Source organism: Maniola jurtina, chromosome 15 (genome assembly GCF_905333055.1).
Source record: "Maniola jurtina chromosome 15, ilManJurt1.1, whole genome shotgun sequence".
Taxonomy (NCBI): Eukaryota; Metazoa; Arthropoda; class Insecta; order Lepidoptera; family Nymphalidae; genus Maniola; species Maniola jurtina.
The window spans coordinates 13,168,273-13,182,700 of record NC_060043.1 but is presented as its reverse complement, the minus strand read 5'-3'; the positions used below and the strand labels follow the sequence as shown (position 1 = coordinate 13,182,700).

Here is a 14,428-nt window from a genome sequence, read left to right as displayed (position 1 = left end):
GACTATATCTATAACTCTATGGCTGGGGTTTATGGTTTACACCAGCATTGAGGTGCAAATATTTTTAATCGATTTTAAGAGATTTTAATTACTTTTTATCTCTGAAAATCATTTACTTCTAAACAAAATGTGATAAAAGTCATACAAGTTCTTATAGATACACCATTTTTAATAGGAAATTAAAAAATAAAGGAATAATGGCAGACGAGAAAAAGGTTATGTTCCATGAAATGGAGCTGGATGATAGAATTCTAAAGGTTATGTCGAGATATTTATTTATTTAAGCTTAATCCTCTTAAGAAATTCAATTTAAATTACAGTAGTTCTATGATACATTTATGGTTTATGTGAATGAAATGAGACTATTAAAAAAACCATGCTTTACCAGTGTACCAGTGTAGCAAACGTCGCTAAATTGGAGCTCAATATTTGGCCACTCAACTACCATATATATCACTAATCACCATATTAGAAAAATTGGCATGAAAAATATTTTATAAGAGAAATTCTCAATTCTTCAATTTTTTTAGGCTATATCCCAGTTAGGATGGCCACATCCAACCCTCATTCAAGAGACAGCAATCCCTCTATTACTTGAGGGTAAAGATGTGCTCATGCGTGCCAGAACAGGCTCAGGCAAAACTGCAGCCTTTGCCATTCCAGTTATACAGAAAATATTGAATCTTAAGAACACAAGTACACACCAGTGCATTAAGGCCCTTATACTGTCTCCAAGTAAAGAGTTATGTGGACAGGTATGTTTTTTAACTAGATATTACATAATATATGATTGTGCATAACTGCAATTGTGCCTAATAGTATGTAAATCATAATGCGGCTTATTTGAAAAACCTAGTTTATGCCTGCGACTTTGTCCACATGGACAACTCAAATTTCATGTGAACAGTAGTTTAACCTTATAATATATCGCCAAGAGTTGTGATAAAAAAGTTAACAGAAATGTGTCTAAAGATTTGACCATTCAAGAAAAATTTTCTAAAGCTATTTTTTCTTAACCCACTTGAAGGAAATTCAAGCTTCTGTGCTAAGTATCTCACATAGAACATCTTACAGCTAACTAACAATGAAACTAATACTAGTGAAAATCAAACTAGAAGTTTTAGGGTGTTGCAACATTTCTCAGAGAAGATTTATTTGCAGTGTTTACTCTTTAAGTCAGCTTAGTAAAAACAGATCAAACATAGTCAAAATCATAGCATAAATACTGTACCCAAACACAGTTTAAATCTTAATATTACCACAGTATAAGAGACATAGTGGGACTTCGTCTGTGATGGCGTTTGCTGGCGCGCGTGCTGTGCTTGTTTGGAGTGTTTTTTTTTGTTAAGAGTGGCTGGTTTTTGTGTTAGTTGGTGTTTTTGGTGGTGGAACTGACAGGGAAGCGCTCTAAAGGGGCGCTGCGCGTATGTCGGCGGGCGCCAGCGCAGACGGAGTCCATACTTGTATAAATTCAATAACTTGAAAATATCACAAACTTGACATTGGCTAATCAGAGTAAAGCCAGATTTAAAGAAAAAAAAAAAAAAGGGACATAGTACTTGGTCTGACACATTTGATCTTGTGGTAAATCACAACCACAAAGACTTCAATATAGGTCCCAGAATTACTGGGGCCATCTCGGGCTCCCTTACTGCACAATTGCTCTGTCTAGAACACTTTATTGAACCTCTGTAGGCAATAAGTAATAACACACTATCCTTAGTCTGTGACATTACTTAAAAATTGTGTTTTAACACCTGAAAAATGTTGTAGATTACCTCAGTAATAAGTGACCTAACACTCAAATGTGCCAGAGAGGTGCGTTGTATAGACATATCTTCGAGCGGAGACACCCACATTCAAAAATCCTTACTGGCTGACAAACCTGACATAGTAGTGGCAACTCCGTCCAGGGCGTTGGCACACTTAAAGGCCAATAACATGAGGTTGAAGGATGAGTTGGCATTATTGGTCATTGATGAAGCTGATTTAGTGTTTTCTTTTGGATATGAGGATGAAATTAAAGAACTTCTCAGGTATTTTGTACATTTATTCTTCAATATAGGCTTAATTAAAGTGCTTAGAAAAGTCTGATCGGGAGGATACATTACAAGAAATAGTGTAAATATATAATTTAATTAACAGAAGTAAAAAAACAGATTTTAATGTTATATCTCACAGTAAAAGTTCAATTTTCTAAATAATGATTAGGTACCTTAAACTCAATATATTATGGTAATTTTTACAAAATCAAAACTGAATCAAAAACCCATTTTCATACTTTTGCATGTTTGTCCTCCCTTGCCTGTTTATCTTCAAAATGACTGTACTGATTTAAAATGGATTTTCTTTTTTCTTACTGCAGGTAGAGGAATTTGAATGCGTTATAAGATAGAAGACTTTTTATTTTCTTTATTTTTATTTCTTTATTTTATAAAAGAGCAGGAAGAGTAAGCTTTATTAAATTATTAATGAAACTATTTTTTTTAATTAAAGGCCGATATTTTAATTGCTGCTTTTGTATTGTAAATCTACCAAAATGTAAAATTTATTTGGTGATTCAAATATCAGCCTTTAATAAGATTATTTTTCAGCTATCTACCGAAAATATACCAAGCAGTGCTGGCCTCAGCAACTCTATCAGATGACGTAATAAGCCTAAAGAAGATAGTCCTCAGAAACCCTGTGACCCTCAAACTAGAGGAGCCAGAGTTGGCTCCCACGTCACAGTTGCAGCATTACCATCTGTTTGCTGAGGAGGATGACAAGGCGGCCATATTGTATGCACTGCTTAAGCTGAACCTTATTAGAGGGAAAAGCATTATTTTTGTGAGGACAGTTGATAGGTGCTACAAGTATGTGTTACTTAACTCCATTATGAACTCTCTAATTTTATTTTCTTTTTTATGATCCTTGGTGTATAGTAGGTTTTACAGTGACGCTTACCATCCGCGCGGGTGGTAAGCGCGGTGGCCGAATTGCCGTCAGCGCGGGCCATCCGCGCGACTAACGATCCAAGAGACGCAAAGCTCGTGGCCCGAGACGCTTACCAACCGCGCTGTCGAAAGCGTGACTGTAAAACCACACTTACCAATATTATAAACAACAAACAAACACACTTTGGTTTGTTGGTTGGTTAGTCCTTCAATCATGGCACAACGGAACAACAGATCCACGTAAGTATGAATAAAGTTAAATACCTAGAGAGTAGTATAGGCTACTTTTTATCCCGGAAAATGAAAAAAACTCATGAAATTTTGAAACCTAAATCCTCATGGACAAGTAATCATTATTATTGTTTTATTTTTAGGTTAAAACTCTATCTAGAACAGTTCAAAATAGGCTCGTGCGTACTAAACTCTGAGCTACCGGCGGCAGTCAGGTGTTTATCTGTTGACCAGTTCAACAGAGGGCGCTACCAGATCATAGTGGCTTCAGATGAAAAGGCGTTGGAGAAACCGGACGGTGGAATGTTGGCCGGGGAAGAGATAGGAAACAAGAAAAGAGTAAGCATCTTTGCTTTTACTTACCCTCCGCTGTCTGTCCATCTGTCTGTCAGCGGGCTGTATCTCATAAAAAGTTAGAGTTGAAATTTTTACAGAGTGTGTATTTCTATGGCCGCTATAAAAAATATTAAAAAAAAACGAAAGCGAATTTCAAAATGGCCACCATGCAAATTAAGAAACTTAAAAAGTACATACTGTTATATTTTGTGCGATGGTACAGAACTCTTTGTGAATCACAAATGTCAATCGCCACACTCAGTGAGCCGACAGGATTCGACAGGAGAAATGATTGATTTTTGAAAAAAAAGTTAAAAAAAATAATAGTGATGATAGAGGAATTGAAATGAAATATTCTCTTGCAGCAAAAGTCAAAACGCAAGAAAGACAAAGAGTCTGGCGTATCAAGAGGTATAGATTTCCAGCATGTTTCCAACGTCATCAACTTCGACTTCCCTCTCGACGTCACTTCCTACGTGCATAGAGCGGGACGAACCGCCAGGGGCAACAATCAGGTACTCTTTCTTACCCACTAGCTTTTGCCCAAAGTCAAAACGCAAGAAAGACAAAGAGTCTGGCGTGTGAAGAAACATTGACTTCTAGCATGTTTCCAACATCATCAACTTCGACTTCCCCCTCGACGTCACTTCCTATGTGCATAGAGCGGGACGAACCGCCATAGGGAAAAATAAGGTACTCTTTCTTATTCATTAGCTTTTGCCCAAAGTCAAAACGCAAGAAAGACAAACAGTCTGGTGTGTCCAGAAACATTGACTTCTAGCATGTGTCCAACATGATCAACTTTGACTTCCCCCTCGACGTCACTTCCTACGTGCGTAGGTACTTTTTCTTACCTACTAGCTTTTGCCCATGACTTTGTCCGCAGTACATATGTATAAAATTTACTACATCGTTGATGTCCGTGTGGATTTGGTTTTAAAAATCTCCAGGTCTTTAACTACATCCATGCAAAAAATTACGTCATGATTGCAGTTCATGGTTGGTTGGTGAAGAGTCATACAAACTACTTTTTATCCCGAAAATCAAAGTGTTTCTACAAGATTATGAAAAACCCAAATCCACGCGGAAGAAATCTGTGGCATCATGTAGGTAGGTACTCATATTTGTGAAAAAAAAAAATGTTCTAATGACAGTACTAATTGTTTTTAAGGGTTCCGTACTATCATTCGTGTCTATACGAGAGAAGCCTCTAATGGAAGCTGTGGAAGAGCATTTATCCAAAGGATTCAAGGGGCAAAAAGTTCTACAGTGAGTCAACTAATTTATTGTTAAGACTTTCTTAGAAAGAAAAAACTGTTTAAGGAATTTCATAATGATTATAAAATCGTTTCCATGAACTAAGTATTCATTTTTATAAAATGAACTTAAAATGTTTGTGTCACATCGACAGACAGACTGGACGAAACAATAAGCCCGGTCTCCACATAAGCCTATGCTTAGAGGAGAGATGTATTCAGTCGACCAATCAGATTCTTAGATGATTTATTAGAAAAATTATCACGTTATCCTTTTAAAATCTGATTGGTTGCCTGTACACATCCCTCCGCTCTGTTTAGGTAGAGACTGAGCCATAGGGTTCCTCGTTTCACTACGGAATCGTAAAAATGGTTTTCCTTGTACCAGGAAATACGAGTTCGCGTTGGAGGAGGTGGAAGGGTTCCGCTACAGATCGCGGGACGCGTGGCGCGCGGTGACGCGCGTGGCGGTACGGGAGGCGCGGCTAAAGGAGATCAAGCAGGAACTTCTCAACTGTAGGAAGTTACAGGTATGATTTCCATTTGAATCCTATTTGTACCAGGAAGTATGGGTTAGCATTGGAGGAGATGGGAGGGTTCCGCTATAACGGAGCAACGGATCGAAGTGATTTTTTACATGGATCTATCCATGTCACTTTTCAGATCTTTAACTATAGTTAAGGATCTGAAAAGTGGCGTAGGCTACTTGTTGTCACGGAAAATCTAAGAGTTCGAACGATTTTTAAAAACTTAAATCCATGCGGACAAGTCAACGTAAACTCCTCAGTGTCTAAATACCTTTCGGCTCAGATCTGTAGAGGGTACTTTAAAAAAAAATTCAGTTAAAACGAGACAGATTTATGTCAGCGGTATAACGCTGACTCTTTTGAACAGTGTCTTAAATCTGAGCAAAGTCAAAGTTCCCTTTATAGATCTCAGCCTAGAACTTCGAACTCTGATCATATCATGCAACCCTTAGAATTAATACTTTACTATAAGTTTTTTCGAATGATGACAAAAACACGTACATAAAACTGATGAACGACTAATCTTCTCCCTGACATAACACAGCACCACCACAAAAACCAACCTCAAAAAACCCCCATTCACACCTCTACTTTTTCCAGGGTTATTTCGAAGAAAACCCGACAGACTTAGCGGCTTTGAAGAGAGATAAGGCTCTTCACACTGTCCGCGTGCAACCGCAGCTAGCTCACGTACCGGAGTACTTATTGCCTGCCGCGTTACGCAGCGAGCAATGCGATGATGATGATGTGGAGACGCCCGCGCAGCCTAAGAAGAGGAAGCAGGCTCACAAAACCAACTTTGGCAGCGCTAAGAGGCATAAATATCAGGTATTCGTACTTTTTTAATCTTGTTTGTGTCTAGTAACTTCCACTTTTGAAACTAGATGACGCTGCATCGATTTTCCCGCGCTAGAACTTTCCGCGCTAGAATTTTCGTCTAACACTAGATGGCGCTGCATGGAGTTAGATCACGCTATTGTTTTCAACATTTTCTTTAGGGTTCCATACCTCGAATGGAAAAAGGAAACCTTTTAAGATCACTTTTCTGTCCTCCTGTCTGTTAAGAAATGTATAGGTTAATTCCCGTTGCCCTAGAATCGTGTAATTTGGCAGGTAAGTAGGTTTTATAGCCCAAGTAAAGGAAAAAATGTCTATCTAACAAGAAACCTATAGGGTACTTCCCATCGACCTAGAATCGTGAAATTGGGTAGGTAGGTAGGTTTTATAGCACAAGTAAAGGATAAAATCCGAAAAGCGTTAATTTGAGCTTACATCACAAAAAAAAGTTATTTTCTTGTACGATGGTACGGAACCCTTCGTGTGCGAGTTCGACTCGCACTTGACCGGTCTATTATTTCCCGTTATAACATTCGTACTTTGTTCCCAGGCACGGCAAAGCGATCCCCTCAAGAGTTTCAAAGTCAAGAAAATGAAAACTACACCGGCACCTTCGTCCGGGGACACTTAGCACGAACTTTGTTAGTATCGCGAGTGATATTACTTTAACTTTCATGACATGTTCAAAAATACTTGAAATCACATAAATATAATTTAAAATGTTGAATTTTTATACTGAATGCTGTTTTTTTACCGCGGATTAAAGGAAAAAGATGGATGGAACAAGTGTGTTAATAAATTAATTAATGTGAGAATTTGTTGTAACAAAACATGAGAGACATAATACAAGAGAATTTATATTCTCTTGTATACTTTTGTAATTATGGCGTAAAATGAATTGTTGAATCGCTCCATGGGTATTGGGTAGTGATTATAAAATATGCGAAAGTGTGTTTGTTTTTAGTTTGTTCTTCAATCACGACGCAACGGAGCAACGACGTGACTTTTTTTTGCATGAATATCATTTAAGAGAATGACATTGGCTACTTTTTATCCTGGAAGATCAAGTGTCCTCAGTATTTTTAAAAACCTAAATACATGCATCAGCTAATACCTTTATAAGAAACAAGCAGTTGCCCGCGACTTCGTCTGCTTCGTGTAGCTCTGTTGCAGCGTGATTGAAAGACAAACCAACTTACTTTCGGTCTGATAACTTGCAGTGTAGCACATAAAAGTGTTATATCTTGTACGATGATACACTTAGTGTGTACTTAAATCGGCTTCCTCTAGTAGGCTTCACATTCTAGCGCCACATCCATCGTCTATCTTTTTCCTTTGATCTGAGTTTTTTTATACATAAAAAATGTATTTTTTAATACAAATGTTGTAAAGTGAATAAAGTGTGTCTTACGTTGTGTTTTTTCTTTACACAGAGCGCGTTGCAGCTCGGGGTGGGTGTATGACTTGGTTAGTTAAAGTGTTGGTTAGTACTTGGTTAGTACGAATGGAGAAATACATTGTTATATTATGTTACATTTATGTTTGTTTATTTTTTTTAATTTGCCATAAGTTAAATGATTATGTTATGGTGCATCCACACGACTCGGCAGCTTGTGTGTATGCATCATCACACTTGTGTGGATGCACCATAAAATAAGGCGCAAGGCATATTGGCTCAGCCAAAGCGCAACGTCGCGTCTTTTAAATAAGTTGTGCAATGTAAAGTGCGTGCCAAATAATATGTAGTCCAGTCTGAACACGAGGCGTATGGTTGCTTTCTACAAGAACAGATCTTAGCCGGGCTTGTGTACTTCTATCCTGTCTATAATCTGAGCAAACTGCCATGTCGCAACTTCAGACTGGACTACATGCTTGTTAGGGTTCCGTACCTCAAAGGAAAAACGGAACCCTTATAGGATCACTTTGTTGTCTGTCTGTCTGTCAATCTGTTAGTCTGTCTTGTCTATCAAGAAAACCTATAGGGTATTTCTCCAAGGTCCTAGAATCATGAAATGTGGCAGGTAGGTAGGTCTTATAGCACAAGTAAAGGAAAAAATCCGAAAACCGTGAATTTGTGGTTGTATCACCAAAAAAAATTAAAATGTGTTCATAAACAAATATTTAGTACTTCTTTTCAATTTTCTAAGTAAGATACTAAGTGGGGTATCATATGAAAGGGCTTTACCTGTACATTTTAAAACAGATTTTTCTTCATTGATTTAGCGTGCAAAATGTCGGAAAAAATACCCGAGTACGGAACCCTCGCTCGGTGCGCGGGTCTGACTCACAGTTCACAGGTTTTTCCGAACTATGCGTCCTGCCCTCTCAATTTCATCTTCGCAACCTGTTTTCAACCTGGTTGTAACCGATAAGCGACGGGAAGACGCATCGTCATATGACATACGCGAAGATCAAATAATTACGAAGAAATCTTGCCATGCGTGTATTTTAAAGCAAGATATATATTTTTTTACGGTGAAGGAACGAACTTCAATAGGGAACTTGCATGCCTGTTCTAAAACAGTAATAACTATAATAATATATTTGACCAAACTCTACTCATTCTGATACGAACCCGTAATATAGAATGAGCAGGTGATAGGTTGATGTGTGAGTTTAGATGGTGGACTGCGCAGTACGCAAGTCCAACTACCAAAAATTACACGTACGACACATCTCTATGAGAGATAGTCACAGGCTAGCGACATCCGGCCGCAGTGCAATGGCCGGCGCCGGCCCGGGGCAACCGCCTTCGTGATCACGGTACACCCTACGCAAGGTTAGTATGCCTGCCCCCAGCGCGCGCCGTCTTATATACCCTCGAGGCTCGTCCTCCGCAGCGCGATGCACTTAAATGACCGGTGACATCTGTTAACATTTTTATGAATTAATCTGATGACGTTTTGAAGGTTTGTTTCATGTAGGTTTCATGTTTGAACAAAAATAGAGTAAATTCAGTTGAAAAAAAAATTTGTGTGGACTCTGTGGACTAAATCGCTGTTATTTTAACAATTAACTAATTTATTTTTTAGGATTACATTAATAAAACCCAAATTATTTTTTCATGCTTGTCATAGGTACTTTAGGAACAAAAAGCTCTATTAAGTATTATTATTAGTAGGTACCTACCGATATTTTTTCAGTGAGAGATTGTAATTATAGTCGTAGTTTTATGGCAGATATCACTTCAACATCCTAAAATAAATTAGTAAGTATTTATTGAGAAAAGGAATAAATATGTACTGTACTACTTAAATAAATACCTATAGCTACATAACAGTAGGTATCTAGCATACCTAGCAGGAAATAAAAAATATTGTACATCGACCTTTGAAAGAGATAGCGCTTTCGTAGAGCGTTGTCTCTACCGACCGACAAAACGTCACGTAAGTATGAGTGACAGAGACAACGCTCTAGAAAGCTGAAATCCCTTTCTAAAGGTCGATATACGTATAGGTACCGATTTATAATACTTGAAATTTAAAAATTAATTGAAAAAGATTTTTCTTTAGAAAAGAAAGATCTTTTTGCTTCAGGATAAAATATATAACAGATTAGCTAGTTGCCATAAACTTGAGAATTCTAGGATTCCAAATCTGTAGGTACCTACATGTATACCTACACAAAAGCTGAGACTGACTGACTAAAATGTCAACGTACAGTGTGCAAACTGAATAATATGTTGCATGTAGGTTCTCTATAATGAAGAACACAACACAATGGATTTCATAAAGTTAAGACACGGTAATATTATATTACCGTGGTTAAGAGGTGGGTCTGCTAGTTGATCTATGTACTTAGATTATTGTAACCATTTTCCATCTAATTAATATAACCTACTCAATATAAAACACAATTTTTATGTAATTGTAGGTAACGTAAAAATCTATAACTATGAAAATTGTCTAGACGGCCACAAGCGGTCGTTCGATACTAAAAGATATACGGCCACAAGTTTTTATAAGCTTTCTCTATCGCAAACCATTAAGGTTGAATTTTTAATGAAATAGTGGCTTAATAATTTTTAAATTAAACAACCGTTTGTGGTAGTCTAGACACATTTTGGATAGTCTTGTAATAAAACAAAATTATGTCGTTAGTTACAAAATCTTTTATTTTGGAATTTATACAGATTTGGAATTTCTCCTCTTCTTCAAGTTGAGTGATTCTCTGTCGAGCGGCGTGGTGGAATCGCTGTAGGCTTTCCGGAGCGCCAGGGCTCGCTCTTGCGCGGAGTCTGCAGGCACGTGCAAGGACGGCGGCCGGGTGAGGTAGTAGCCGTAGGCGCCCATCTCGCGGCGCTGCCAGGGGTGTGTGGTTATCCTGGATAAGAGATAAGATCCTTCAAGTCAAGTGAATAGGCATCTAGGCAAGCGCGCTCTAACAAGGCTGCATCATCACTTGCCAGCAGAGGTCTAGTTGCAGCCAAGTGTAAAAAAAAATATGAAATATATAATAGTTGTATAAAATATCCATACTAATATTATAAATGCGAAAGTGTGTCTGTCTGTCTGTCTGTCTGCTACGCTTTGACGGCTTAACCGCTGAACCGATTTTAATGAAATTTTGTACGGACTTAGGATACATTCTGGGGAAGGACATAGGCTACTTTTTATCCCGGAAAAACAAACAGTTCCCGCGGGATTCCTTAATACTCATCCGCTTGATGGATTTGTATGATATTTGGTACCGAGGTAGCTTACGTCCCTGTAATTGACATAGACAACTTTTTATCCTGGAAAATCAAACAGTTCCCACGGGATCTTTGAAAATCTAAATCCACGCGGACGAAGTCGCGGGCATCCTCTAGTCACACTATAATATTATAAAGGCGAAAGTTTGTATGTGTGTGTGTGTGTGTGTGTATGTTTGTTACTCCTTCACGCAAAAACTACTGGACGGATTTGGCTGAAATTTGGAATGAAGATAGATAATATCCTGGACTAGCACATAGGCTACTTTTTATCCCGGAAAATCAAAGAGTTCCCACGGGATTTCGAAAAACCTAAATCCACGCGGGCGAAGTCGCGGGCATCGGCTAGTAATATATAAAAATGACATTGAAAGTTATAAGAGTGCGTAGGTGCGTAGGTACGAGCTCGTGCGGTAGGAGACGATGCACTGTAAAGGAAAACATCGTGAGGGAACCTGCATGCCTGAGAGTTCTCCATGATGTTCTCAAAGGTGTGTGACAAGGAACCGTGCTCAAAAGCGAGCCGAACAATGATGAAGGATGAGGTGATGATGATAATGAATTCCTTAGTGGCAAAGTTACGTGGAAGCAACCGGCTGAGCTTTCAGTTGCCCACGTGATAGTGTTATCTTGTAAGGCAGGTACATATTGTACCTATTTAGAGCCTCGATAGCTCAACGGTTGAGGAGCGGACTGAATTCCGAAAGGTCGGCGGTTCAAACCCCACCCGTTGCATTATTGTCGTCCTGGCACAAGCTTTACGCTTAATTGGAGGAGAAAGGGGAGATTAGCATGGCTATTCTTTTTTTTTAACTTATGATTTCAAGAGCAACTGCTGAGTTTCTTGCTGGCCCTAAGTACATGAAATAATTAAAGTACATCGAAGATTTTGACCTACCTAGTAGGCAGACCAGGCTAAAAGCCTTTTGATTTTGAGGATATTTTACCATATCATGAGTGGTGGCGGTACTGGCTTTGGCCGCATGTGTATGTACAGAGCCAGCGGCAGCGCTGCGCATATCCAGATGATCCATTGCTGTATGTACTTCTCATTCTCTATATCATCCATTGTTGGCATTGAATTGTCCTGTACCAAAGTATTTTTTTATTATTATAGTTAACTTCATAATACCTAAATACCTGTAAAGTAAGAGTGAAAAGAAATCTTCTAGGCAAGCGCGCTGCAACTTAGACCTCATAATTGCTTTTATTAAAGCATGATTGTCGTCAGGCGCAAGCCTATCACACTAATATTATAAAGGTGAAAGTTTGTGTGTATGTTTGTTACTCCTTTACGCAAAAACTACTGATTTGGCTGAAATTCGGAATGGAGATAGATAATATCCTGGACACATGGCACATAGGCTACTTTTTATCCCGGAAAATCAAAGAGTCCCCACGGGATTTCGAAAAACCTAAATCGACGCGGGCGAAGTCGCGGACATCGGCTAGTCAAACAATAAAAAAATTGACCCGCCCTGGCTTCGGTTGGGTTGGTTTTCTGAAAATCTTTTCTGAGGGGACGGGGGGATTATCTTTTACAATATATAGAGTGAATGTTTTCAGGGTTCCTTTATTCCGCCATAGCTTCTAAATGGCTGAACAGATTTCGACGTTTGGGGCATTGTTAAAATCCTTACCTACTGTATGGCGCCTTTTACACTTGTGAAATTTTTTACTTATATCTAGTACTAGTCTAGTAAAAAAAACACGACTGTCCTACCAAAAACAAACTAGGTAGTAGTTTGTTTTTGGTAGGACAGTCGTGTTTTTTTTTAAATTACGGTTCGTTTTAACTTACGGTTTCATAACAATATTTGACGAGGAATTTGACTACGTGCACGATGACAACCCAAAACTGGACGCTGTACATTACCATCCACAGGAACAGGAGATTCTGAAAAAGAACGTCTGAGCTAAGGTTTTCGTATAGCAAGTCATCATCAAGTTCGTCATCGTCATCAAGAGAAGGGAGTTTTATCCCAGGCACGCCTGGCACCTCTAACTTCGGCGTCCTAAACTAAGCCTCGATAGCTCAACGGTTGAGGAGCGGACTGAATTCCGAAAGGTCGGCGGTTCAAACCCCACCCGTTCCACTATTGTCGTACCCACTCCTGGCACAAGCTTTACGCTTAATTGGAGGGGAAAGGGGAGTATTAGTCGTGATTAGCATGGCTAATATTCTTTATAAAAAAAAAAAATATCACTTGCTTTAACGGTGAAGGAAAATACCTGTATGGAAAGGATGCGGGTTTCTTTTCCATGCAGAGAGTTCTCCATAATATTTTAAAAGGTGTGTGTGTAGTCTGCCAATGTGCACACTGTGTGTGTGTGATATACCCAAACCCTCCTCATTCTGAGAGGAGACCCGTTCTTAGTAGTGAACCGGTGATAGGTTGTTGATCTATACTTACTAATAAATAAAATTGAAGTGACTGTCTGTTTGAACTTGCTAATCTTTGGAATGACTGAATCTATTTTGACGGGACTTTTACAGACAAGTAGAGGATTAACCAAGGAGTAACTTATGCTACTTTTTAACCGACTTTAAAAATGGAGGAGTTGTGATTTCTACCTATGCACTGATATTATCTCCGAGATTTCTGAACCGATTTGCGTAATTTTTTTTAAACCGATAGAGGAACTGTGACATTGTTCCATAAAAACTTGGAATCCAACTCCTCAATCCTGATGCTGCAGGGGATCTGACCAATCCACGCGGGTGAAGCTGCGGGAATCATCTAGTTACGAATATAGTATAACCTGTAAAGTGACTTCCCACAGAGGTACCCGCCGGAAGAGAGATCTCCGGAACAGCGCCGATAACATCAAATGTGCGACCGCCGCTGAGCCGATCGTCCACATGATGGTAGGTATCGCTGACAGGCTACTGTCCCCACATTTTGTATGCTCGAATAGCTGAAACAACCAATTTTTGTGCAGTCGACCAATCACTGTTTTTAATGGATCACGATAATTTTTCACGTCATTTCTGCTGTGCTTAAGTGAAAAGCAGGCACTAATGCCAGAGGTCACACTAGGTAATAAGTATATCTTCGAGTACAAAGTAGGCAAGTATACCAACCTCAATACTCCCTGTCTTTATGTACGTTAATAATATGTTAGATGACATGACACTATGAATGGAAACCATATTTTTTGGAATTGTTGGATATCAAATCAAAATCTCCTCATGATTATTTGTGTTTAAAATCCCTACAGTTCAAATTGTGAGCATGGGCAATGCTCTTTGGGACAATGGACATGGTTATTTTGGTTATTTTTGTCAATAATTGACATTTTTATTTGACTCTGTCTATATGACAAATCAAATGACAACCATCCTTCATCTCTCAGATGATAAATCATGAACGTATAATTATACCTCTGTGTGATAAATGAAATCTATCGAATAAAAGCACAGATTAAAGAAACCTTACCGTATATAAACATGGTATAAACCGTCAAATTATTTATTAAGTATTGTCTCTTTACCAGCGATATAATTTTTAAATTCATGACTGTGGCATTTGTGGCCTTTACTAATACTTTTTTCCCTGGTCGAAAAATGGATCAATGGTCAAAAATCGATGATATGAATAAAAAAAACGA

The 14,428-nt window shown here is 38.5% G+C and overlaps 2 protein-coding genes and 1 non-coding gene across 4 annotated transcripts; 1 reads left to right on the top strand and 2 right to left on the bottom strand.

Annotated features, from left to right (window-relative positions):
* The first annotated feature begins 28 nt into the window (after window positions 1-28).
* Window positions 29-7,660, top strand: LOC123872744 (probable ATP-dependent RNA helicase DDX56). 2 transcript variants are annotated; one of them, XM_045917261.1, is made up of 11 exons: window positions 29-257; window positions 531-755; window positions 1,774-2,036; window positions 2,595-2,855; window positions 3,311-3,506; window positions 3,869-4,018; window positions 4,675-4,772; window positions 5,148-5,289; window positions 5,887-6,114; window positions 6,674-6,764; window positions 7,557-7,660. In XM_045917261.1, exons 1-10 carry the CDS (start codon window positions 198-200, stop codon window positions 6,752-6,754), a joined length of 1,704 nt encoding a protein of 567 aa, XP_045773217.1. In that variant the 5' UTR covers window positions 29-197; the 3' UTR covers window positions 6,755-6,764; window positions 7,557-7,660. The 2 variants fall into 2 exon arrangements, with proteins under 2 accessions (XP_045773217.1, XP_045773216.1); XM_045917260.1 differs by lacking the exon at window positions 7,557-7,660 and having other exon boundaries at window positions 6,674-7,533.
* A 1,086-nt stretch (window positions 7,661-8,746) lies between these two features.
* Window positions 8,747-8,910, bottom strand: LOC123872886. The gene has a single exon (XR_006797564.1). It is a non-coding gene; the product is annotated as a U1 spliceosomal RNA (small nuclear RNA).
* Window positions 8,911-10,221: 1,311 nt separating this feature from the next.
* Window positions 10,222-14,135, bottom strand: LOC123872756. Its single transcript, XM_045917274.1, has 5 exons — window positions 13,902-14,135; window positions 13,580-13,735; window positions 12,618-12,713; window positions 11,764-11,903; window positions 10,222-10,446 (listed from the first exon to the last, which is right to left on the bottom strand). Exons 1-5 carry the CDS (start codon window positions 13,968-13,970, stop codon window positions 10,248-10,250), a joined length of 660 nt encoding a protein of 219 aa, XP_045773230.1. The 5' UTR covers window positions 13,971-14,135; the 3' UTR covers window positions 10,222-10,247.
* Between the last annotated feature and the right edge of the window lie 293 nt (window positions 14,136-14,428).

Coding starts and splice junctions, on each gene's coding strand:
- LOC123872744 (XM_045917261.1), top strand. CDS start 198: ATGGCAGACGAGAAAAAGGTTATGTTCCATGAAATGGAGCTGGATGAT. Junction 2,037..2,594: donor GAAATTAAAGAACTTCTCAG/GTATTTTGTACA, acceptor ATTATTTTTCAG/CTATCTACCGAAAATATACC. Junction 5,290..5,886: donor TCAACTGTAGGAAGTTACAG/GTATGATTTCCA, acceptor TACTTTTTCCAG/GGTTATTTCGAAGAAAACCC.
- LOC123872756 (XM_045917274.1), bottom strand. CDS start 13,970: ATGGTTTCCATTCATAGTGTCATGTCATCTAACATATTATTAACGTAC. Junction 13,736..13,901: donor TAAAGACAGGGAGTATTGAG/GTTGGTATACTT, acceptor TGGTTGTTTCAG/CTATTCGAGCATACAAAATG. Junction 11,904..12,617: donor TCAAATATTGTTATGAAACC/GTAAGTTAAAAC, acceptor ACTTTGGTACAG/GACAATTCAATGCCAACAAT.